Raw genomic sequence first — 27,037 nt, 5'->3', positions numbered from 1 at the left:
TACACCACGACAAGGCAAACTCACCCCACTAATCGAAATCAATGAGGGAGGTGGCTAGCTAGCTAATGAGTACTCATCCAAACTCACCTCAGACTGGCAAGCCAGAGAGGGAGGAATATAGTCAAACTCACCCCATAAATGGAGGAGGAACATAGTGATATTGCCATGCCAAGTGTGAATAAAAAACAATTTAAATCAAGTTATTCAAACATTTCATACAATTCACAAATCATATTTCATTCCAAACTTTTCATTTACAAAGTAGGCAACACACTATTTTTCAAATAAGATTTTCAAAGCCATAACAATCAAAATTATTTACAACATTTATTTCAAGAATTGTCAAGTAGAAACAAAGAATTTTAAGTTTGTTGTGCACAAACCTGATGTGAGTCGCCTTTAAGCCTTGACTCAGTTTACCCTATCCTTTTTCAAGTTTTTTTTTTTCAGCTGAAACATGTAATTTATAGTGTTTCAGTATCTTATCTCACAATAAATCTAATAATTAATTCATAAATACTTAATTCTAGCCCCAATATGCTTAAACTAACATTTTAAGAAATTTTCATTTCGGAGTTACTATTCACAATACTATTCAAGTCAATTTGTTGACTTTTTAATGCTTAATAGTTATGGGAATTCTAATTTCACCCACATACCACATTTTGGTTATCTAACTTGTTGGTTTTGGTTGTTTTCCTCAAACTTTAAGTTTCTTAGGTGAAATTCTAAAATTTCAGATTTGGTGTCTTGTTTTACACTGTTCCATTGGTCAAGTTACTGTGGTAATTTGGCTAAGTTTTCTTCATAGAAGTTGTTCTTTATTGTCTTAACTTTATTTCTCTTTTTGAATCACTCCATTTGGAGTTTTTTAGCCCTAGTTATGGCCATTTGAATATGGCTGGCCGGATTTGGTGTTATCTAAAATTCTGGGCAAATTCCTGGTTATTGGCAGTTTTTATGGGTTGACTGCAGGTGGTTTTTCAAATAGGTTATGGTCAAAATTTGAGTTTGTTTTCTTCATGAAAGTTGTAGGGCTATGTCTCAGATTTCTATCGGTATAAAATTCAGGTCATTTAGACCTTCCTAGACCAAGTTATGGTTATTTACATAACTATTGTGCATTTGGTCATTTTTGTACAAGTCAGTTTGCCCAATTTCGGATTTGGCTTAATTATTCACTAAGTTATGGTCACTTTCTAGGAATGATTCCTGAATGAAAAATGTGACATTTTGTGTCTAGTTTCATTCCCAATTGGCCTCACACCAATTGGGTTGGTAAATTTTCAGTTTTGGTCCCTGAAAGAGACCTACGTCAAGCTGTCTGCAGATTGACCTTCACCAATCCGAATTGGAAATTGGTTCCAACAATTCATACACACCACAAATGGTCACAATTGACCATTACTCAACTCGAATAAGGTTAACTACATCATTTAGCCAATTCTCAAATTTTTCTCTAATTTCTTCAAAATGCTCAAACCCTAACTACACATAAAGTTCAATTTAATGTATTCAAAGTGCACATTCATGATCTCTACACCTAATGCACCTCAAATAACCATTCAAACACTTCAAACTCATTCATTTCAAACCCTACCTACAGTTAGACGAATTTCATGTTTAGTCCCTCAACAATTGTTTTTGTTTGATTTTACACAATTTCTAAGTTAAGTGAGCTACATACACAACAAATAAACTAAGATTTCCAAATTCAATTACTTACCTCAATTAGAGCTTTTCCCTCTTCCCAAATCTTTGGTTCCTTTCTTCTTTTTGCTCTTAAGTTGCTTAGCAAGATCCAAAGACAAGATTTAATTAAGAAATCTACAAGTTTTATGGCTAATTTTTGGGTTCACACAAGCTTGGAAATGGGGTTTCAATGGAGTTTTGGGAGAAAGAGAAGTGAGAAAGAGATGGGGATGTTTTTTTTTTTAAGAAGAAGACATTTCCCCTTTTTTTTCTTTTAAATTTTTAACTTATTAATACATAATTATCCCCAAATTTCAATTATTTAAATATTAGGTTTATTACATCATGCTTATGTCATGCATGATGTTAATAAAATTTTTTCTTTTTTATTTATTTTTTCATTAGTTCTTTAATTTAATTCTTGATCCTGAAATTTTCCTTTCTCCAATTTTATTAGACAGTTAGGTCAGGAGTCAGCTCTAGGGATGAATTGACCAAGTTGCCCCTCGCTGGTTCAATCCGGTTCGCAAGTTATTCGATATTTCTTCCGGATCCCTGACCTAATTATTTGAGCTGCTTAACAATTCTTTTTCGTGATTTTCTCTTTTTCACTAAATTTACAATGGTCCTAAGGACCGCGATGTCACATTTACAGTTCGACATTTGAGTTTAGACTGATCTTGCAGTCATTTCTAAGAAGGTCACCCATCACTGTGACTCCCGGCTCATTTACCTTTTTATGCTTTGTTTTTCTTCTTTATACTTAACCATTTGACAATTACTAATTATTTGTGTTTAGGGCTTAACTAGGTGTCTTAGACGTAGTTTTAATTCCCTTAATTGTCCGAATCGATACCGATCACCAGAATAGTAACATATACCAGGCTATGCAAATAGGGGTGTTACATTTTAAGCCAAGGGATGATGAAACTTCATATGAATCTTGGATGAGATTTAAGGAGCTTGAAAGGCAATGTCCTCATCATGAAATACCCAAATGGATGATTATTCAGAATTTCCACACCAGAGTTACTCCAGCCATAAGAAACACAATTGATTCACGAGCAGGAGGAGATTTCAGGAGAATGACAAGTGAAGAATGCTAAGATCTATTAGAGAAGATTGCTCATAATACCCATTTATGGGAAAATCCTAGAGCAATTGAGCCAAAGAAAGCTGGGATTTATGAACTTGATTTAGTTAGCTGCATGAATGTAAGATTTGATCAGTTGACTCAGCTTCTTAGTGATTTTTGCACAAAGGCAACAACCTCAACTCCTACAACTATGCAACAAGTTGCCTACACAGATGGAACTCAAAGTTATGGAGTTGATTACTCTTCTTGTGGTGATGATTATTTGCAAGAACAAGCTGCTTATGCAGGAGGTTATCAACAGAAACCTATGGAAAATTCTTACTCTAATGTGAACAACTCAACATGGAGACCACAAGAAACTTTTGCTCAACAAGGTCAAAGCTCAAATTATGCTCATAACCAGCAGTATATGCAGTAGAATAGGCCTCAGTTTCAGCCTCAATTTTAGACCATAAGGTAGCCACAACTTGGATATCATGCAAGAGCACAACAATCCCTTCCACCTCATGAACTGAAGCCAACCTTGGAAAGCATAATGGAGAAATTTTTTGCTGAACAAAGCAAGATGAATAGCAAATTAGAGGAAGAAATGCAACACATGAGACAAACCATGGATCAATTACAAGCCCACAACCATATGTTGGAGACTCAATTGGCTCAACAAGCAAGCTCATCAGGAAGTAAATCCTATGGCAAACTACCTAGCCAACCACAAAACCCTCATGAACAATGTAAGGTTGTGACCTTGAGAAGTGGTAAGAAAGTTGGTCAAGAGAGTGAAAACGAGAAAGAAGAAAAAGAGAGCACAAAAGAAGAAAATTCAGTTGAGAGCAAGAAAAATGAAAAAGAAGAAGAAAGCAAAAGTGAGCAAGATGAGGGAGAGAAACCATACATCCCACCTGAGCCTTACAAGCCCACCCTTCCCTACCCTCAAAGATTCATCAAGCATAAACTAGACAAACAATTTGGCAAATTCCTTGAAGTGCTAAAGAAGTTGTATATCAATGTGCCATTCACTGAGGCACTATCCCAAATGCCAAGTTATGCCAAGTTTTTGAAGGAGATTCTTACCAACAAGAGAAGGCTAGAAGATTATGATACCATCAACTTAGGAGAGCAATGCAGTGCTATAATTCAGAAGAAGTTACCTCCCAAACTCTAAGTTTCGGGTGTGTTTTCCATTCCTTGTCATATAGGTGATAATTATGTGGCAAACGCCTTATGTGACCTTGGAGCTAGCGTCAGCCTAATGCCTCTTTCAATATATGAAAAGATGAATATGGGAGAGTTGAAGCCCACAAACATGTATCTTTCATTAGCTGACCATTCAATTAAGTATCTAGAAGACATTCTAGAAAATGTGCCTATCAAGGTTGAGAAATTCTACATTCCGGTGGACTTTGTCATTTTAGATATGGAAGAAGACACAAAAATTCCTATCTTATTAGGAAGACCATTTTTAGCAATAGCTGGTGCATTAATTGATGTAAAGGGTGAGAAATTGACACTTAGAGCGGGAGATGATCAAATGATATTCAACATCAATCCAGCCATGAAAAGGAAACATGAAGAAGTTGAGTCTTGTTTGCGGGTAGACATTATTGATGAGATTGTTCAAGAGCATTTCAGAAAAAGCTATCTACAAGACCCTCTTGAAAATTGCTTAGTCCATAGTGGAAGCATTGATGATGACAATCACAACATAGCTGCTTTTGCACAACATTTGGAGAGCTCTCCACCACATCTTGAAGCCACAAATTTTCATCTTGAAGAAGTGCAAACTTTAGAGATTAAACCACCATCATTAAAGGTAGAGGATGCCCCAAAGGTAGATCTTAAACCTCTTCCTTCCAACCTTAGGTATGCTTTTCTTGGACCCAATAGAACATATCCTATTATAATTAATGCATCTTTGACTGATATTGAGATTGACAAATTGTTAAGAGTTTTAAGAGAATATAGGAGAGTTTTGAGTTATGCAATTGATGATATAAAAGGGAATTAGTCCAACAGTCTGTACGCATATGATTTTCCTAGAGCCAAATAGTAGACCTTCTATTGAACACCAAAGAAGATTGAATCCTACAATGAAAGATTTTGTGAAAAAGGAAATCCTGAAATTACTAGCTGCTAGAATTATTTACCCCATTTCTGACAGTGAGTCGGTTAGTCCTGTGCATGTTGTACCAAAAAAAGGTGGGGTGACAGTTGTTAAAAATGAGAATAATGAATTGATACCCACTAGAGCTGTTATAGGCTGGAGAATGTGCATAGACTATAGGAAGTTGAACAATGCTACAAGAAAAGACCATTTCCCCCTTCCTTTTATGGATCAAATGTTAGAGAGATTAGCCAAGCATTCTTACTTTTATTACTTAGATGGATATTTTGGTTTCTTTCAAATTCCAATCCATCCTGATGACCAAGAAAAAACTACATTTACCTGTCCCTATGGCACCTTTGCCTATCGAAGGATGCCATTTAGATTGTGTAATGCACCTGCCACCTTTCAAAGTGCATGATTGCCATTTTTTCTGATTTTATTGAAGAAATTATGGAGGTCTTCAAGGATGACGTTTTAGTATATGGTACTAATTTTGATTCATGCTTGACTAATTTGTTTAAAATCTTGCAGAGGTGTGCTGATAAGGATCTAGTGTAAAATTGGGAGAAATGCCAGTTTATGGTCTAAGAGGGATTGTTTTAGGGCATTTGATCTCAAATAGGGGAATAGAAGTAGATAGAGCCAAAATAGAAATTATTGAAAAAATGCCCCCTCCAACCACTGTCAAAGGAGTGCAGAGTTTTCTTGGACATGCCGGATTTTACCTGCGATTTATTTAGGATTTTTCTAAACTTGCTAAACCCTTAACAAATCTTTTGAATCATGATGTTGAATTTGATTTTAATCAATATTGTATGGTTGATTTTTTTAGGTTAAAGACGACATTAACAACAGCTCCTATCATGCAACCCCTGGATTGGACTTTGCCATTCGAAATCATGTGTGATGCAAGCGAGTTTGCTGTTGGAGCTATCCTTGGCCAGCAAAAAGATAGAAAACCTTATGCCATTTACTATGCAAGCCGAACCCTTGATGAAGCTAAAGTTAATTATGTTACAACTGAAAAGGAGTTCCTTGCGGTAGTATTTGCACTCAATAAGTTTCGTTCTTATTTGGTCAACTCAAAGGTAATAGTTTTCACTAATCATGCAGCAATAAAGTATTTAATGAGCAAGAAAGAAGCTAAATCTAGGTTGATTAGATGGATTTTGTTACTTCAGAATTTGATTTAGAAATAAGAGATAAAAAAGGTGTTGAGAATGTAGTGGCTGATCACCTTTCTAGGATAAAAACTGAAAATAAAGATGATAATATTGTGCCAATTGATGAGTTTTTTATGAATGAGCAGTTGTATGTGTTGAAATCTGCACTTCCATGGTTTGTTGATATTGTGAATTATTTATCTTGTGGTGTCTTGCCACCTGATTTATCTTGGCAGCAAAAGAAAAGATTCTTCCATGATGTTAAATTTTATTCTTTGGAAGAGCCTCTTTTATTTAGGAGATGTAATGATGAAATAATTAGGAAATGTATACCAGAGGAAGAAATAAATGATGTTATTTACCATTGTCATTCCTCTGAAAATGGTGGTCATTGTAGTGTCTCAAAAACTGTTGAAAAAGTCTTCACATCAGGTTTCTATTGGCCTAATATGTTTAAACATGTGAGAGACTTTGTAAGCAAGTGTGATAGGTGTCAAAGGGTAGGTAATATTTCCAAGAGAGATGAGATGCCCCAATAGTCCATATTAGAAGTTGAATTGTTTGATGTGTGGGGAATTGATTTCATGGGGCCATTTCCATCCTCATATGGGAATAAATATATCTTGGTAGGGGTGGACTATGTATCTAAATGGGTAGAAGCTATTGCTACACCTACCAATGATGCAAAAGTTGTGATGAAATTTTTGAAAAAATTTGTTTTGACCAGATTTGGTGCTCCACGTGCCATAATCAGTGATGGTGGTAGCCATTTTTGCAATCACTAATTTGAAAAATTGATGAGAAAGTATGGGGTAAAGCATAGGATTGCCACACCATATCACCCTCAAACAAATGGCCAAGTAAAAATCACAAATAGAGAACTTAAGCAAATCTTGGAGAAAACTGTCAGCAAGTCTAGAAAAGATTGGTCCCTTAAGTTATATGACACTCTTTGGGCATATAGAACAACCTTTAAAACCCCCATAGGAACTACACCTTATAGGTTAGTTTTTGGGAAATCATGCCATTTGCCCGTAGAGTTAGAACATAAAGCTTATTGGGCCATAAGAGCATTCAATTTTGATTTACAAGTTGCTGGATAAAAAAGATTTTTGTAACTTGATGAATTAGAAGAATTGAGACTTGATGCTTATGAAAATGCTAGGATCTATAAAGAGAGAACAAAAAAATGGCATGATAAGCATATCAAGAAAAAGGACTTTAAAGAAGGAGATTTGGTGCTCTTATTCAATTCAAGGTTGAAATTTTTTCCAGGAAAATTAAAATCAAGGTGGTCAGGTCCATTTAAAGTTGTGAAAGTTTTCCCTCATGGTGCTGTGGAAATTTTTGGTGAAAAATCTGGTAATTTCAAGGTAAATGGGCAAAGGTTAAGGCATTATTCAGTTGGTGAGCCAATTGAGAAGATAGCAACCTGCTATCTCTCTCATTCTCCATAAAATTTTGATTGAGTAAGGTCAAGCTAAAGACCTAAACTTAGCATTTCTGGGCATAACCCACAATTTTTCATTGATTCTTTATTTCTTTCATATATTTGTTTTAAGTTTTTCTATACTCTTTATTCAGAGTTTGACATTGTTCTAATTTTCTTGTGCAGATGGGATACAATTCATTGCAAGCAAATGAGCATTAGTCATTCTGTTTTAGTTCTAGTTTTAAATTTCAGCTTTAAATTTTAGTTTTAAATTTGTTCCCTTGTACTTTTCATCTTTCTATTGTTGAATATTTGCTGGAGGATTTTGCAGGACTCATTGCTCTTTTTGTTAATCTTAAGAGGAAGTTTTTCCAAACTTTGTCATCTTGGCTTAAAAAGAAAATTATTTGAATGTGGATGTGTGAATTGGTGCTTTGAAAATTTTTAATGAGTGTTTGATGAACATAGCAGGTTGAGCAATTAGAATTCATGTTATGAAGGTCTGATTACTTGAAATCTAATTTGTTTTAATTTTTCAGGTATTGTGTAATTTTGTGAAATTTAGGCAGAAAGTTTCACAACTTGCGGCATAATCGATTTTGGTTGTGTTGTAGCTTGTGTTCACTGGGCGCAATTTTGGCAAAAGGTTTCACAACCTGCGGCACAATCGATTTTGGTTGTGTCGTAGCTTGTGTTCACTGGGCAACATTTGGGCAGAAAGTTTCACAACTTCCAGCACAACTTACATCCCTGTGTTCTAACTTGTGTCGTTTATTTGGTTTTGCAGGTTGACAACCCAATTCACCAGAATGGGCCCGCGACCAACCCCATGCCCAAAAGCCCACTAACCCATTTGATTTAAAAAAAAAAAACCACTAACTAACTAAACCAAACCCATTCCCAAAAGCCCATTATCATTTCCTTTTTACCAAAAAGCCTACCCCTAACTAACAAAGCCCAAAGCCCATAACCCATATCCAAAACCCCTCACTTTTACTCCCTAACCCGAACCCATACCCGATACCCAAAATCCCCACTACCCCCTTCTTTCTCTCGCCATAACCCTCGACACAACCATAATCTCCGCCCTTGTTCCTTCCCTCATGCCACAATCCTCGCCATAACCCACAACCACATTCTTCTTCTTCTACTCCTTCCTCGTCTCCTTCTTCTTTGTTTTTTTTTTTTCCTGCTCCCTCTCTTCCATTTTCGCCATGACTGATTCCCCTCTTTCCTTCGAAAACTCTCCTCCCTACTCCTCACACACTGTAACATCCTCACTTTAGCTAGTCCGTACAGTCTACTGTTCCGGTGACCAATGTCAGTCTGGGCAGCTAGAATGTTTGAAATTTTAAATAGACTAGAGTGAGGAGTTATAAAGAAACTAAATAATGCTCATAACAATCAAGAAAAATTTATAGGAATGAAATAAACTAAGTTTAAACGAGCCGAAACCCCAGTGATGAGTAACCCGAAGGGAAAATGACGGTGAAGGCCGTTAACAACCCTAGACCCGGGGAAAAAATTATAAAATAATTTTTGAGACTCCAAGGAAGGGTCATTGAGGTTCTTATGACATTAGAATGCTAAGAAAATGCTTAGAAAAATTTTTCTATTGGTACACACAATTTTGGCTCGTTAAGCCAAACGGAGGGCATTTTGATCATTTCGTCTTCAGAGATGATTTTTGGCCAACTTGTCCAGTTAAATAAATAATTTATATGACATAAAATGTGAATAAATATTGTTAAAAATTTAATTGAAATTAAATAGACAAGAAAAGGATAGAAAATGAAAGAAATTGGAATTTTGACATCATAATGATGTCATTAAAAATTCTCCCACCCAATCACATGTTGACACATGGCACTAATATGTTTAAAAAGACTTAATGGGCAGAAAACAAAAGAAAAAAAAAAAAAATCAAAAGCCTCTTATCCTTCTTCTTGCCGTCACACTCTCCCTCCATGGCCACCATTGTCAAGCTTTTTAAAGCTTGATTTCCATAGTTTTTACCCAACTAAACCCTATGTTCCCAACACAAAAACTTGTTCTTACATCTTGGTGAGTCTTTTAGGAGCAAAAAGAAAAGAAAAAGAAGAACCTTAGCAAGTTGGAATTTCACTCCATTAGAGGTTAGTGACCTAAACATGATTTTCTCTTTAAATTCATGTTAAAGGAGTATGATTGAGTGCAAAAATTACAAAGAATTTAATAAATACCATGTGTATGCTCATCCCATATTTTCAGCAGTCTTGGTTGGGGCAATATTTTGATGGTTTTCATGGAGCTAAAATGGTAGTATGGCTGCCCTTGTTATTAATCTCTTAAGTGGAGTGATGAAATGCAAGTTATAATGCATGGTTTGACATAGTTGAGTTAGGGTTTGGGATGAAAATGAGACTTGGATCATGGGATAATGAAAGTAGGTTTTAATGGTCAATTAGTGACCATTTGGTTTTGTTTGAATAAAAAATAAAGTGGGTTGTGTAGTGGGAATTGAGTTTGGTGTGGCTGCCTTTGGTGACCTGCAGGACTGGGCATGAGTCCAGCAAGTTTGGGCAGCAATAACTGGAGTTGTAGAGGTTTAATTGGTGCTAGGCTAATTGGACATGAAACTAGACACATAATGGCACAACTTTGGTGAAGAAACTATGCCCAGAAAATCAAACCAAGTTGACCTAAAGATTGTCCTAATCCGGGTAACCTGCATTCTGCCTGGGCAAAATGACCAAATGAACAGTGTTCAGTCATTTAGTCCTAACTCAGTGTAGAAAGGTCCAATTGACCTAAAATTTTACCAGCAATAAGCTGAGATATAGGACTACAACTTTAATGAAGAAACCTAACCCAAATTATGGCCATAACATATTCAAAAAGTAACTTGCAGTCACTGTTCAAAATACTATAGATTTGGTCAGTCCAGAAATTCTGGAAAAATTATAATTCGGCCAGTTGTAGTTTTTGGGCCATAACTTAAGTTACAAAACTCCAAATAGAGTGATTTAAAAAAGGAAATATAACTAGACAAAATAAGGAACAACTTTCATGTTAATCATTTTGCCAAATTCCCACTGCAAAAATGACTAATGGAACAGTAAACACAAAGCTTGAAAACTGAAAATTTTGAACAATTAACATTAAGCTTAGAAATGGTATTGGCAACCAATACCAACAATTTTAGAATGCAAAATGTGGTATGTTGGGAGTATTAAAACCAATGTACCTATTGTCCATGTAAAAGTCAACATTTTGTTGACTAATGAATTGAATAGTAACACAAAAACTTGAATTTCAAGAATTGTGAAACTTAAAAGTGTAATATGCCCTAGTATACCTAGCAAGATTGGTTTGGATAGGTTGGCATGCCAATAGGGTTCTGTTAGCAGTACTGCATATGGCTTCATGCCATTCTGAGTTTTATGGCCTCATGTGCCATTTTGTGATAAAATAGCCTTTGGCTATGTTGATTGAGATATTATACTTGGGTTTCATCCCTGATAATTATTACAGCTTATTAGCTATTCTGTTGCACACAGGGAGACACAATGTGACCAATGGTGTGATGGTCCGAGGTACTTAGTACCCAATGCCAGTTTACCCATTTATCCAGTCCAGTCGATTAGTATAGGTTACTCGAGCAATGAGAATAAATTTTACCAAATTTTAATCGAATAATACTGTAATAAATATCAGAAATTTAGTTTACCAAAAATGTAAACATACATTCTGCATATTTACTTTTAGTTATTTTATTTTATATTGTCACCACTAAGCAGAATTGCTTAGCGCGTCGCTTTTGCCATGCGCAGGTACTCGAGACATAGCTGGGGAGCCCAGCAGACATCAGACAGGGTAAACTTTCAAAGCTGCATACTGAGTCCAGAGTCACCTCACATTGCAGTGCATTTGGTAGTACATTAGACAACTTTTGATATTTTGATATTTTGTATTTTGTAAACTTCTGTAATGTATATTATAAATTCATGTAATTTTGCTTTTGATGTAATTATCTATGAACTATGTTTAGTAATAAATAATGTGAGCATTTCTCATTGAGTTGACTGTAATATGAATTGAATTAAATTTTGAGATACTGAAGTCAATTGAGAAATTACTGAGAATATATTGGTGGTTGACTGAGAATGTTGTGATGATTTTATTAGAAGTGTTTTTAACAGATTCAGAAGAACTGTTTTTCCAATTTACAGCCGGCACTCTACCGGATTTTCTATAAAATTTGCGAAAAAATTTAGATTAATAAAAAATTGTAAATAAACAAGTAAGAAGGGTAAATTGAATTGAAATATGATTTGGTGCTCCGGCACACTGTGTGGCATATCTTACTCGGCTACACTGTAGACGGGTAAGGGGTGTCACACACCCTACTCCGTAACCTCCACCCACCCACCCCATGGATACTGACTCACCAGCAGCCCATTCTAGTGATACCCCTATTGCTACATACAAGAAGAAGAAAGCCATGCAAGCTAAGCTAGAGCAGATAGAAACTAACCAGGCACTCATTTTGAGCATCATTTCTCCACAGCAACCACTAAAAGCACCACCACCTCCACCAGATGGCAAGAGCAAAGGAGTTATCATTCGTGACTGACTAGCTTTTAGTTTCAGTTTACATATTTCATGTCTTTATTTTAGTTGCTTAATTAATTAGTGTTTTTAGCGACTTGTTTAGTTAATATTTTGCTTGTGTTGCTTTTCTTTTATTTGAAACATTTGCTTATTCAGTATTTTTTTTTAGTTACTCATAAGTACATTTTTCTTTTGAATCTTTAGTGCTTTGCTCACTTGCTTTTATATGCTACTTCGGAATTTCACTTGATGAGTGGATATCTCATGGTTATATTTTTGAGCTTAACCTCCCTATTTCAACTTTTTGAGTTTAATTGCTTTAATGGATTCCATTCCACTGTTTCTTTTGCAATGAGTGCAGCAGCTGTCCAAATTTTATTTAATTAAATTGGCTGCACCTTCAATGAGGTAACAATTCTTATTTCAGCTTGTGTTATTTTCAGCACAAGTTGTGCTACCACTTATGAAACAGGGTATCCCTTTTCCACTTTAGGCTTACATATCCATTCTTTATGCATAAATTAGTCACATATTTTCTGCACAGTGTTTGAGTGAGCCCATTGAATTTATAGCTAAAATTATCCCATTCCTTGCATTCTTTTAACATTGAGGACAATGTCCAATCTGAGTATGGGGGAGAGGGTAAATTTTTTGCAAAAATTATTTTTCCTTTTCATTTGCATATAGTGACATACTCATTCATTAATTCATACTTGTACATATTCACATATATACACTGCATATAGCTTTATATACTTAGTTATGCATACTTAGTTGCATATAGGTTCATTTTACATTTATACATTCATGCATTTCATTTATTCATTTAAAATTTTTGGATTTTTAAACCAGTCTTTGAATTTCAGAAGTTGCTTATTCAAGCAATCTAACTTGCCTCTAGATGGTTAGTGGAATGAAAGTTTCCAGCTAGGTACAAAGTCTTAAGCATTATTCTTTCTCTTATTTAATAGCTGAAAATTAATATATCCATCTAGGTATGCAGATTCTGATTAGTTATTTTGAGTTCTTGAGTGTGTGAATAAGCCTTTAAGGAAGAAAATGGTCATTGTTGTCTCACTATTCCTAGAACAAGCATCTTAGATCTTTCAAAGCGAAATTTTTAACTTGCATTTGATAAGAATATGATTTAGGCATTCCTTCATATTTTAAACCTCATATTTAGCCTTAACCTACCTTAATTTCATTTCAACCCTTGCAAACCCCCTTGAACCTTAATTCCCTAATTTCTTTGGAACCCAAATCATTTACCTAGCCATAAAACCTAAACACTACCACCTATTTATGAGAATAATATTTTAGCAATTAAGTGCACATAAAAAAAACTTGAAGAATTGAAACATCTTAAAAAGTGCTAGAGTAATTGTGAAAAGCTGATAAAAAAAAAGGGTTACCAAAATATCCCAAAGGTAATTTTGGGTATGACATGAAATAGGGACAAGTACAAAATCAAAAGAGTATAAAAAGTAGTCCCTTTATATAATCATTGTGATAGCACTTGAGATTCATTGTGAATTTCTTTCCTCTTGATATATGTAAAAAAAAAAAAAGGAGAATATTGGATGCACTTTGAGTTTCATGATTAATAATTCTCATATTTTGTTTTCCTTATTCCCTTTCTTTGTTAACCATAATTTTACCTTATTTGACCCCAGTACAACCCTTAAAAGACCTAATGATTCTTTGAAAAATGCTTGTTACATTAGTGGAGTTAGATCTTTTATGCTTGCATATGGGTTTGGCAATATAATCCTCCATACATTACTCACCATCTATTTGAGACACATTGGCTATCTATTTCATTTAGGTTTGTTTAGGCACAATTGACTCTTGTAGCTGGTTGGTATTTGTTGCTTGGGTTGATTGGTTAATTCTTAGCTATTCTGTAATTGTTGAGAGTGATTGCTTCATTCTTTGTGCTTTGCTGGTGGGAATTTGGAATGTTGGTGGCTAGGGGTAAGTTGGTGGTTTGGATTAGTGATTTTTGTCTTTTCAAAGACTGATACTATTCTCTTCCAAATGAGTTTTAATGAAATTTTGCTTGGGGACAAGCAAGAGTTTAAGTATGGGGGAATTTGATGCATGCATTTTATATCATCATTTAGGTATAATTTTTGCACATAATTTACCCTTGTTCATAGCTATTACTATAGATATTAGCATATATTTAGTCAATTTTGCCTTTTTACACTTCTTAGTTTAATTTTTGGAATTTATTTGTTTTGTAGGTTAAATTTGGAGAATTTTGGTGTATTTTGATCAAAGCAGCCATTTGGAAGAAATTAGAGTTGAATTGCAAAATTTTGAAGTTGAGTTAAAGAAATCGAAAGTTGCACAACCTATGACACAGCTTGTGTCACAGGTTGTGTCGTTGTCAGATATGAAGTTTTTCTCAGGCAGAAGGTTACATAACTTGCGACACAAGGAGCAACACAACCGATTCAGCTTGTGTCATTTTAATGAAAATGGCTGACGTGGCACTTTCGTTCCTCTGATTTAATACATCACTTTCTTTAGAATCTTCTGCCTTTTTACCCATTCTAGGGCAGACCTCTGAACCATATAAAAACTTCTTTTTCTCTTTCTTTCAAAAAGGAGAAAAAAAAAGGAGATTTTGCAAGGAGAGACGAAGGAGAGAAGCACGTGAAATCTAGTCTTGCTACAGCAAAATGCCTTCTGCAATATTCCAGCAGCAGATCCTTCATCATTTTACTGGGTTTTTCTGTTCCTTAGCTTAGATTTTCATTATTTCTTCATTTCTATACTTGGGTTTGTCTTGAAACCATGATTTGTGAGTAGATCTTTGAGATTCTAGAGATGGGTTTGTAAATATTGCTTTGTATTGTGGTTTTTGAACTGATTTAGTCATTTAAATGAGATTTGCTGCATTTTGATTTATTGCTTGTGAGCTTGTTGCCTTGCTTGATGAATGGGCCCTCATTAAGTTAAGTTTTAATCCTTGACAGATGGACTGAAAAGTGAATGTTTGGGATAGATAATCTTGCAATAAACTTAGTTTTCTTAGTGTTAGAGATAAGCTAAGAGGATTAAGGGGACTTTCAAAAATCAATTAGAGCTTTAATTGGGTTTTTATCAGGTTTGAAATACCGTGAAAACATGGTTTGATTTGATGAATACCAACTTTGAAATGCTTGAAAAAGGTTTCAAAGAACTAAGAATTGATTTCCCTCAAAATTGTAATTCTCATGTGTTTGGCTAAATTGGGGATAAAATACAAGCAAACAATATTGAAAACCCTATCTCTAGAATCACTTTAATTTTTATTGAATTTAGATTTAATTCCTCCCAATTTCATAATTAGCAATTTTAATTTAAATTTTGGTAATCTAGTTTAATTAATTTATTTAATTGTTTGATTTAGCTTAAATTCCTCAAATACCAATTTTAAATTTTAAATTTCATTTTTTTAATATCTTTAAATTTTACCATTAGCTTATCATTTTATTTCTAATTTAAGTATAATTCTATGTGAGAACGATATTATTTTTAAAACTATACTATATTTTATTTTTAAGACCCATGCACTTGCGGAAGCTATTTTACAGCTAACATCAAAAGGAAAGAATTTTGCTTTAGGATTTTTTAGCCCCGGAAATTCCCGATATAGATATCTTGGAATCTGGTACTATAAAGTTCGAGAGCAAACTGTGGTTTGGGTAGCAAATAGGAATCATCCGATCAATGGGTCCTCAGGATTTCTATCAATTAACCAATATGGAAATCTCATCCTGCATAAGAAACATAAGCAGAAAGTTCCTATGTGGTCTACAAATGTTTCAGAGGAAGTGACAGGCACTTGTGTAGTTCAGCTCTTGGATTCAGGAAACTTGGTTTTGATCGAAGAAAGAAGTAAACAAGTCGTGTGGCAAAGCTTTGATTATCCTACTGATACTCATCTACCAGGAATGAAGGTTGGGTTGAACCGGAAGACAGGTTTTCGCAGTTTCTTAACATCAGGGAGATCAGCAGATGACCCTGGAATTGGAGATTACTCGATTGAGTTGAATCCAAATGGATCACCACAAGCCATTCTTTACAGGGGTACAAAACCATATTGGCGAAGCTCCCCATGGCCTGCAAAACAGTTCGTGGATATACGAAACGTCAGTTTTATTAACAACCAAGATGAGGCATATGTTACCATGGATGTCTTTGATGCTTCTGTCATAGTACGAGTCAAGTTGGATTATTCAGGATTGCTTATGCACCTAACTTGGCATGAAATTGAAGGCAAATGGAAGAAATTCTGGTCGGTGCCTGATTATCGGTGTGAGTCATATGGTTATTGTGGTGCTTTTGGCAAGTGTGATCCTGTAGTACATGTTCGAAGATTTGAATGTGATTGTTTACCTGGGTACGAACCCAAGATTCCTTGGGACTGGAATATTCTGATGGATGGATCTAGTGGATGTGTTAGGAAGCGGCAAGAATCATCTCCAGTGTGCAGGCATGGAGGAGGGTTTGTCAAAGTAGCAAGTGTTAAGATTCCTGATACCTCAGAAGCAGTTTGGTTGGGCTTGAACATGAGTCCTATGGACTGTGAACTGGAATGCACGAGGAATTGTTCATGCTCTGCGTATGCAAGCATAGGTATTCCTGAGAAAGGGACTGGTTGCTTGGCATGGTATGGCGAATTAATGGATACAACTATTAATATAGAAGATGGAAATAATATTTATGTTCGTGTTGATGCACTTGAATTAGGTAATGTGCTCTTGCTTTTACCTTCTATTTTTTTAATTTTTAACTTACAACTTGTTGGAGTAATATGACATTGTGTTTCCCACTGCCACAGCTGAAATTGCAAAACAATCAAATCATTCTCTGGGGACGAAGTATAAGTTGGCTGTTTTTGTAGCATCTGTTGTTTCATCCTGGTTTATAATCATCTTATTTTCATATTTGTGGTTCAAGAAGAAGGGTAAAAGGGGTAAGAAATAAGATTCAATATGTTGATTTTGTGGCTTTCCTTCAGTATTTATACAGCTGAATTATTTGAGGAAGGTGTATTTTTTGTTCCATAAGAAATTTAGAGTAGGCATTTGGTTTCATTTTTTTTTATTCTTTTTTGAGGACAGTGAGGAACAAATGGAATGAAAGATTGCTTGATACAATCAATGATGCTTACCCCAATGATACCTTGGTGGGAAATGAAGGTAGAATGAGTCATCCAGACATAGCATTTTTCAATCTCAGCACAATGATTACTGCGACCAACAATTTCTCTCCAGCTAAAAAAGTTGGACAAGGTGGTTTTGGCTTGGTTCATGAGGTATAAACAATTAATGTGTCGAAACCAAATGGCTTCTCATCAATTTTTGCCATAGTTTCATCATTGTGAGATTCTGCATGAGAATACTAGTTTTAAATTGATTAATCAGAGCAAGTTTACTCATATAAAAATGATTGTAGGGTCAACTATCAAATGGACAGGAGGTGGCCGTGAAAAGACTGTCCAAAAATTCAGGACAAGGAATAGAAGAATTCAAAAATGAAGTTATGTTGATCTCAAAACTTTAGCACAAGAATCTGGTGAAGCTCATAGGATGCTGCATTCAGGGAGAAGAACCCATGCCAGTTTATGAATACTTGCCAAACAAAAGCTTGGACTCATTTCTTTTTGGTGAGTCCTAGCGCATTGTATTCCACTAGTTAGTTGAAACTGTTTGAACAAAATATGACATGACCACAGAATATTTTATAGATGAAACAAAAAGGGCAATCCTAGATTTGGAGAAAACGGTTTGATATTATCGTTAGAATTGCTCGCGGAATCTTATATATTCACCAGGATTCCAGGTTAAGTATTATCCATAGAGATTTAAAAACGAGTAACATTCTATTAGATGCAAAAATGAATCCAAAATTTTCAGATTTTGGCTTAGCTAGAGTTTTCAATGGTGACCAAATTCAAGAAGAGACTGACAAAATAGTTGGAACATTGTAAGTATATCTACATTTCCAAGAGCGAGATAAATAAAGAATCAATGCTAACAATGCCCTTTTTTTTTTCTTGCCTTTATGACTATTTTCTTTGTCTATCATATGCAGTGGTTACATGTCTCCGAAATATGTGATGTTTGGAAAGTTTTCAACAAAATCTGATGTTTTCAGTTTTGGGGTCATATTATTAAAGATCATTACAGGGAAGAAGAACAACATGTATTGTCAAGAGGATTGTTATCTGAGCATGATAGGGTATGTAAGTTAAAAGACGTAGGTAAAATTATTCTAATAATCATTGAATTTTACACTTATAAGTTTCATTATGATTATAGAACTTCAATTTCCCATAATTTGATCGCTGAATTTTAACTTTGTTAGAGTTAGTTTACTTGATTCTTAAGAGAAATCCATAGGAAAAATCTAATGTTATATTCTATATAGGTAACAGAGAAATTAAAACTTTTTGTATTTGATTTTTGGTCTTAGTATTGTAGTATGCTGAGTTATGTAAAATGTATTTTTCTGAATGAATAATTTAATTTATACAACCGAACAATAAGAAACTAGCTCATCATGATATTAGGTAGAACTTATCACGTTTTTGGATAAGACACCATGGACTGAATGAATATCATGGTTTTCAATTTATGATTTTTTTTACCTAAACTCGATCCACTATAATCAAGATATAAGATGTATGGTAGGACTTACCTATTAAATACATAGATCTTATATGTTTGTGTCTTGAGTCCATGATAGATAAATTGTGCACATACCCAAATGCAAACATTCTTATTGAAATCTTGTTGGAATCGAGTAGAAGTACAAAATTATGACAAAATTAAAGTTCAATAAGCAAATTTTGATAAATTGAAATTTCATGATTACTATGAAAATTAATAACAAAGTTTAGTGTAACCATTAGAATAATTTATTACATCATCTTCCAAACTAATCAATGCTGACATGCAATTCATCCCTTGTATGATAATTTTATGAATTGCATAGATATGGCATTTATGGAGAGAAAATAGACCATTGGAGATAGTTGATTCATCTTTGAGGGAGTCATGTCCTCCTCATGAAGTATTAAGATGCATCCAGATTGGGCTCTTATGTGTGCAAGAAGATGCGTTGGACAGACCAACAATGTCAACAGTTGTTTTAATGTTGAATAGTGAAACTACTCTTCCTCCTCCAGGACAGCCTGCATTCACTCTTAAAAAGTCTTATAATAGTTCTAGCTCATCAGCAAAAAGAGATGGGTTTTGTTCTGTGGATGAGGAAACAATTACTGAGGTTGTATGTCGCTAAATATATTCTTTCATTAATTATACACAAATTTTTAGTACAATGATTTGTAAGATGCTTGTTATGATATACTATTGAATTTTTCAATTATGCTTGTTATAACCAAAAGATTATAATGTTTGGAGTGGTATACCTGAACACTCTCCGGTTTGAACTTGGAACTAAAATTAGACCAAAGTGATACATACATTTTGCATAGTCATTTAGGTTTAATTTCATTGCCATTTTATTTGATTGTTAGTCACTTTTAGCTAATTTCATTAGTTATTTAGATAGTTTTTCATTATTGCTAATTTTTGGATTAATTTGTAATTTTACTTTGTTTTGTAGGTAAAATGGTGTTTTTATGGGACTAAAAAAGAAATTTTGCCATTGAGGAGTGATTTCTACAGCCAAAGATGTCAAAAACTAGTTTCAAAGTTGAAGTATGCATTGGCCAAATTGCGCATAACTTGCCGCATAAGTTGTGCAGTTCTGCACAGGGAGAAGAAACAATTTCCCAAACCTGCATCTGCATAAGTTGCTGCATAACTTATGCAGATTCGTGCCTTACTTATGCGACCTCACGGAAAACTGCATAACTTATGCAGTCTTGTACCTTGCTCATGCAGCTTCGCACAGAGAGCCCAGGAACCAGTAGAAAACTGCATAAAATGCAGTCCACTTATGCAGTCCCATAAAATCTTTATAATGAGCTGGCAGAAGATTCCCTCATAAAAACACACCTCAAACACACCATTTTAGGGCTACTTGTCAGAGAAAAAAGGATATAAATAGGCCCTTATCCCATTTTAGAAAGGGGAGGAAGAAAAGAAAAAAAAAAAGGAGCAGCAGCTGAAGAGTCAAAAAGGGAGCTAAAACGTCACCCCCTCCATTTCCAGACAGATTTGGAGTTTTCTTTCCTTTCTTGCATATTTCTTACCTTTTTTGTATGGGGTTCCTTAGTTCTTAGCTTAGATTAAAGATTTATTTCCATATTAACTCAGAATTTCTTGTAAATATTATGGATAGTGAGTAGTTTTCATTAGATTCTGGAGTTAGGATGTAATATTTGAGATATTTTATGGGTTTTGATTGGGTAATCCATATTTTGTGATTTTAATGAGTTTAATTCATTTCTTGTGTGCTCAATGACATGCTTAGTGTAGGATCCCATTAAGTGTTGTTCTTAATCCATGGTTGAAGCATCGAAAGGAGAAAGCCTTGTGATAGAAAATCAAGAAATTGAACTTAATTAACTTAGATATAGAAATAGACTAAGGATTAAGAGGATTTATAGATTAATTAAGGAACTTAATAGGTCTTGATTAACTTTAACTCCACGAAAGTAGGATTAGATTGATTAAAACACTCTTTGTCCCACTAGAAAGGGTATTCAAAGGATTTAAGAATTAATCTCCTTAAAACCCGTAAGTTCCATAAGATTGGATAACCAATTTAAAAAATCCCAAAATAGCTTGAATATGAACTCCCGAACTCCGGAATCGCCTCTTTTATTATTGTTAATTTCTAATCGAATTTAGTTACTTGCCATTTTAAATCTTGCCATATTTCAATTTGCTTATTTTAATTTGATGCAAATTTAGTTAAATCATTATATTGTTGAATAGATTATTGATTTTGCACATATAGATTTCATACTTCAATATCCATCAATTTATTGCTTTAATTTCAAAAATAGTTCAAATTAGTCAAATTTTTATATGAAAAATTCAATCATTAACAACTCCTCATGGGAACGATATCTTTTCTATATTACTTGTACGGCCCGTGCACTTGCGGTTGGGCCACATCAAGTTTTTGGCACCGTTGCTGGGGAGTTATTTGTTTAAGATTGAATTCTTGATTATTTTAGTTGTTTATAGTTTTATCTTTGTTATCTTTTCATTTTGTGTTTGTTTGTTTTTTTTTTTTTAGGTACTCTTAATCTTTTATGAGAAGAGCTAGAAGCACAAGTGACACATCCTTATTATTTAATCCTGAAATTGAGAAATTTTGTAGAGCCAACAAGAAAGAAACCAGAAAAAAGAAAGAAGCCTTGAGAGAAACTGAAATTGAAGCAGACATGGCTAATGAAAGAATTAGAATTGGTGGTGGTAATGCTGGAAATGATCGAAACAATGAAAATGTAGCCCAAAGTGAAGAGGTTATAAATGCTAATGTGCCTAGGGGAAGTATGATGGATCATGCTTTTCCTCGTTTTGATGACTTGAGAGAGAGTATAGCAAGACCAAGAATTGATGCAAATAGCTACAAGATGGATTTTGGGGTTCTTCAAATGATTCAAAATTCCCAATTTGGGGGACATCCTTCTGAAAATCTACACACACATCTAAAGAAGTTTGCTATGATTTGTGATATGCAAAAATAACCTGGAGTATTTGATGATGCAGTAAGATTGAAGCTATTCCCATTCTCTTTGAAGGATAGAGCATTGGATTGGCTTGATTCTTTACCTCACAACTCCATTACACATTGGGAGCAATTCACTGATGCATTTCTTGCACAATATTTTTCACTTGGAAAAACTCAAGAATTGAGGAATCAAATAACAGCTTTTAGACCAAGAGAAGATGAAACTCTCTATGAGTCATAGATGAGATGGAAGGAATTAGAGAGACAATGCCCACATCATGCCATTCCAAAATGGATGATAAACCATAATTTTTACACCAATGTTACTCTTGCAATTAGAGGGATAATTGATGCTCAAACAGGAGGAGAATTTATTATGAAGCATGAAGATGAAGCTTATGAGCTACTGGAGAAAATTGCAAATAATACTCATCTTTGGAGTAGTCCAAGAGGACTAGCTCCAACTCAAAAAAGGCAAGCTACTAGAATGTATGACCTTGATCCATTCAACATGATTAATGCAAAGTTTGATGCACTTACAAATATTTTGGCTAAGAAGATGGAAGATTTAAGTATGTTGGTTAGTTCATCATCATCATCTGGAAGTTCACAACAAGTTGCTTATGCAGAAGGAACTACCAGCTGTGGAGTAGACTATGGAGAGCAAGCTGCATATGTTGGTAATTATGGAAACAAACAAATGGGGAATCCTTACTCTCAAACTTATAATCCAACTTGGAGGAATCATCCCAACTTTTCATGGGGAAATCAGCAAAGTCAAGTTCCAAATTAGAATCTTCAGCCACAACAGCAACAAGGAATTCATATCAGCAAAATAGGCAACCATTGCCTAATTTTCAGCAGAGAAATATGAATCCTCCACCAAAATAGCAAGAACAAAGTTCCACCATAGAAGCTTTATTACAATAGATTATTGCTAACTAAACTAAGCATGATGAGGAGATGAGAGAGATGAAAGCAAGGCTAGAACAGATGCAAACACATAACATAATGTTGGAAAATTAGATTGCACAACAAGCATCTTCCTCAGGTACCAAGTCTTTTGGAAAACTTCCAAGTCAACCGGAAAACCCAAGAGAGTAGTGTCAAGCTATTACTTTCAGAAGTGGGAATGTTGTAAATAATGAGAAGAGTGAAAAAAATGAGAAAAGTGAAAATAGTGAGAAGAGAGAAAATGAGAAAGAAATTGATGAGAGTGAAAAATAAGAAAGTGAGAAAGAAAGTGCAGAAAAATGTAAAGAAAAAATTGAAGAGAAGGAAGAGAAGTATATACCTCCAGAGCCTTACAAACCACAACTCCCCTTTCCACAAAGATTTCAAAAAGCTAAGCTTGATAAGCAATTTGGAAAGTTCTTAGAGGTTTTGAAGAAACTATACATAAATATGCCTTTTATTGATGCTCTTTCATAAATGCCCTCTTATGCAAAATTCTTAAAAGAAATTCTCTCAAACAAGAGGAAACTTGAAGACCATGAAACTGTAGCTTTGATAGAAGAATGCAGTGCTATCATCCAAAGGAAACTTCCTCCAAAGCTCAAGGATCCAGGGAGTTTTTTAATTCCATGCCACATTAGGGAATCATGTTCTACAAAAGCTTTATGTGATTTAGGGGCTAGTGTTAGCCTTATGCCCCTCTCCATTTATGAGAAGCTCAATATGGTAGATCTTAAGCCAACCCTGTTAATAGTATGCCCTAGAACATATCATTTAGTATGTATCTTGTACTTATTTTTATTAATAAAAGGCATTTCCACTTTTCCATTTACATAAGATATTTATGTGTAATAGAAAAGGTCCATTGATATTTTGTTAGAAATTCTATTCTTAAGCTGTTAAGAATATGAGTGGCAGTATTTCTAGTACAAAGTATCATAAATAGGTTCATAATCGAGGATACTTCATAATAAGGACATGACTTATCCAGAAAGATTGTATTCATGTTTGTTCCCAAGTTATTTATATGAGATATAAATAAGATGGAATGGTGAGTCTCATGCCATATGACAAACATGATAGACACTTATACATGATAAGTAGGCCGAACCAGTGACACTTATGACAAGCACATGGAGTTTACTCTTGTCAATGTTTTGTCATAAATCATATCAGTGCATATAATCTTTAGACCTGAGATAGCACAATTATCTTGTATATAGGTAGTTTGAGTTTGATACTGCTTTCATACTTGTACTGTGTATGGGTATATGGGCATGTGTTAGCTCCTACTAGTTATATATGGAGGTAGGTGTTGATCAAGATGGAATCTGTTCCTCTAAGTAAATAGAGATAAAATCCTATGTTCATTTAATTGTTCTTGATGTTTCAAGTTCCTGGCCAGGACAGATAGATTTAATAAGAAAAGAGTTTCTGATAAGAAAATCTTTTTAATCAAGAACTGAAATTAAAAGAGAACATAATATTCATAGCAAATGGAGTTTGACATAAACCATGACTCCAGCTTGAGTTGGGATTTTGTAACAAAGAGATTCCAGTGCATGGTAACATATGATTATAGGTTCATTTAAGGTAAACCTTATTACTAATTGGGTAGCCATGGCATGCTATGCTAGGTGTTAACCATGGTCTATGAGGTGTATAAAATGATTTAGAGAAATCATTTATGGTAAGAAAGAGTTCTGATGGTATTAAGAGTTGATATCATATCTCATTGCCAATTAGTGATGAGCTTAGTAAGTCACACACATGCACAAGTTATCACCTAATTAAATATGATTTAATTAATTAATTAAAGAGTTTAATTGATTAATTAAATAGGTTTTGTTTGCAATTAGATTGCAAAGTCCCTAGCATGACTTGAAACCAAATCTAGATTATTGGATGTATAGTATAAGTTAAATTTATATTTAAAGTGTTTAAATATGAATTTAATTAATGAGAAATTAATTAATGGAGATTAATTAATTAATTTATATTTGATATAAATTAATTAGAAGAAGAGAAATAATTATTTTGGGTTGAGAACTCAAAATTAAGACACAGGGGCATTTTGGTCATTTCACAGTGTGACACGTGGCACCATGTGATGGTGACACATGGCATTACACATAAGCTTGCCAAATGTTTTTTAATCATGTAAGATGATTAAAATTAAGATTAAATATGGGTTTGACACTTGGCACAATGTGATTGGGGCAATTAAACCTAGAACCAATCAGAGGGTGACATGTGGCAAGGGTTTAATGTGTTGACCTAGCTATATAAGTGTTGTTATGAATTAAAAATATGACAACCAGCAGCCACTCCTCCTTTGTCACGCCATTTTGAGGCTCTCCATCTCTTCTTTTTCATCTCTCATCAATTCAAAGAGATTAGCCATCAATCTCTTGAATTAAAAATACTAGAAATCGTTTCTAGTGTCCTATTTATATCTTTAATCTCTTAAAAGGCAGAACTTGATTTTCTAAATAATAGAAAAAGCTTTAGAAGCTGTTCAAGGGCTGCCATAGGTGTTCTTGGTGTGGACAAACTAGAGGAACAACATTTGGTGTCCTGAAGACGAATCTCAAAGGCGCAATTACACTGCAGTGCATCAAGAGGTTAGTGTAATCGTTCTTGATTTAATCTAGGGTTCTAAAATTAATCTGATTAATTTTAAAATCTTAAATGGCAAATACAGATCCAAAAAACATATTACAAGAGTTTTAATATGTTGTTTATCATTGAAATCAAATAGTTAAAAATAAATCTTGCATGATGCATGTGACCCTAGGTGAAAATTTTTGAATTCAATGGTATAAACTTGTGTTTTTCACGCTTCCGTTCCTTCAAACCCACATTTCTCTTCAGTTAGCTGACAGATTAATTAAGTATCCTGAAGGGATTTTGGAGAATGTGCCTCTGAAGGTTGGGAAGTTCTATATACGTGTTGACTTTGTTATCTTGGACATGGAAGAGGATTCTAATATCCCAATTATCTTGGGAAGACCCTTTCTAGCTACAGCAGGAGCATTGATTGATGTTAAGGGAGAAAAATTGACTCTTAGAGTTCGTGAAGATCAATTGGTTTTTAATATTAATAACACTATGAAGAAGCATCATTCTGAAGCTGATACTTGTTTGAGAATTGATATCATTGATGAGCTGGTTGAAGAACACTTCAGAAAGAGATATTCAAAAGATCCATTTGAAAACTACTTGGTTCATGGAGGAAGCATAGACTATGACAACCCTCATGTGGCTGCATATGCTCAACATTTAGAGGGTAGTCCACCATTCATTTCTGCTCCAGTTTTTCAACTCACACAAAAGGAAATAGTCGAATCTAAGCAACCATCATTCAAGGAAGAAGATGCACCTAAGGTAGAACTTAAGCAACTTCCTTCTCAGCTCAGGTATGAATTTCTTGGCACCAATAACACTTATCCAGTAATTGTAAATGCAAACTTGAGTACTTTAGAGGTTGATAAGTTGTTAAGAGTGTTGAGGCAATTTAGGAAAGTTTTAGGATATACCATAGATGACATTAAGGGAATAAGTCCACACTTTTGCATGCACAGAATTATTTTGGAAGAAAATTGTAAGCCATCTATTGAACATCAGAGGAGATTGAATCCAAATATGAAAGAAGTTGTTAAAAAGGAAATTTTGAAGTTGCTTGATGCAGGGATCATATATCCTATCTCAGACAGTACTTGGGTGAGCCCAGTACATGTTGTCCCAAAAAAGGGTGGAATGACAGTGGTCAAAAATGAAAATAATGAATTAATTCCCACCAGAACAGTGACTAGTTGGCGAATGTGCATAGATTACAGAAAATTAAATATTGCCACTAGAAAAGATCATTTTTCACTTCCCTTCATTGATCAAATGTTAGAAAGACTGGCTAGGCATTCTTATTTTTGCTATTTAGATGGGTATTCAGGATTTTTTCAAATCCCTATCCATCCAAATGATCAAGAGAAAACCACTTTTACTTGTCCATATGGAACCTTTGCTTATAGGAGGATGCCATTTGGGTTGTGTAATACACCAGCCACTTTTCAAAGGTGCATGATGGCAATCTTCTCAGATTTCATTGAAGATATAATGGAGGTTTTTATGGATGACTTTTCTATTTATGGATCTTCATTTGACATATGCTTGGCTAACCTTTCTAAAGTTTTGCAGCGATGTGCAGATACTGACCTTGTGTTAAACTGGGAAAAATGTCATTTCATGGTTCAGGAAGGGATAGTGCTTGGACATTTGGTGTCTAACAGAGGAATAGAGGTTGATAAAGCCAAGGTTGAAGTGATAGAGAAGATGGCTCCTCCTACCAATGTCAA

At 34.5% G+C, this 27,037-nt stretch overlaps 1 protein-coding gene and 2 non-coding genes across 3 annotated transcripts; 1 reads left to right on the top strand and 2 right to left on the bottom strand.

Annotated features, from left to right (window-relative positions):
* Positions 1-2,577: 2,577 nt before the first annotated feature.
* On the bottom strand, positions 2,578-2,683 carry LOC131175710 (small nucleolar RNA R71). Its single transcript, XR_009145899.1, has one exon. It is a non-coding gene; the product is annotated as a small nucleolar RNA R71 (small nucleolar RNA).
* Positions 2,684-11,901: 9,218 nt separating this feature from the next.
* LOC110638628 (G-type lectin S-receptor-like serine/threonine-protein kinase At4g27290) lies at positions 11,902-19,379 on the top strand. The gene is made up of 7 exons (XM_058139052.1): positions 11,902-12,084; positions 15,635-16,823; positions 16,915-17,049; positions 17,198-17,391; positions 17,911-18,062; positions 18,171-18,321; positions 19,074-19,379. Exons 1-7 carry the CDS (start codon positions 11,902-11,904, stop codon positions 19,377-19,379), a joined length of 2,310 nt encoding a protein of 769 aa, XP_057995035.1.
* Positions 19,380-21,909: 2,530 nt separating this feature from the next.
* On the bottom strand, positions 21,910-22,016 carry LOC131175633 (small nucleolar RNA R71). The gene has a single exon (XR_009145827.1). It is a non-coding gene; the product is annotated as a small nucleolar RNA R71 (small nucleolar RNA).
* Between the last annotated feature and the right edge of the window lie 5,021 nt (positions 22,017-27,037).

This window comes from Hevea brasiliensis, chromosome 17 (genome assembly GCF_030052815.1).
Source record: "Hevea brasiliensis isolate MT/VB/25A 57/8 chromosome 17, ASM3005281v1, whole genome shotgun sequence".
NCBI lineage: Eukaryota > Viridiplantae > Streptophyta > Magnoliopsida > Malpighiales > Euphorbiaceae > Hevea > Hevea brasiliensis.
Note: the sequence above shows the minus strand (reverse complement) of the source record. Positions and strands in the feature narration are given on the sequence as shown.

Excerpts from the sequence above, each read along its gene's own strand:
- LOC110638628 (XM_058139052.1), top strand. The coding sequence starts at position 11,902 with ATGGATACTGACTCACCAGCAGCCCATTCTAGTGATACCCCTATTGCT. Across the intron at positions 12,085-15,634 it reads CAGATGGCAAGAGCAAAGGA|ACCCATGCACTTGCGGAAGC; the intron begins GTTATCATTCGT and ends TTTATTTTTAAG. Across the intron at positions 18,322-19,073 it reads ATCTGAGCATGATAGGGTAT|ATATGGCATTTATGGAGAGA; the intron begins GTAAGTTAAAAG and ends TGAATTGCATAG.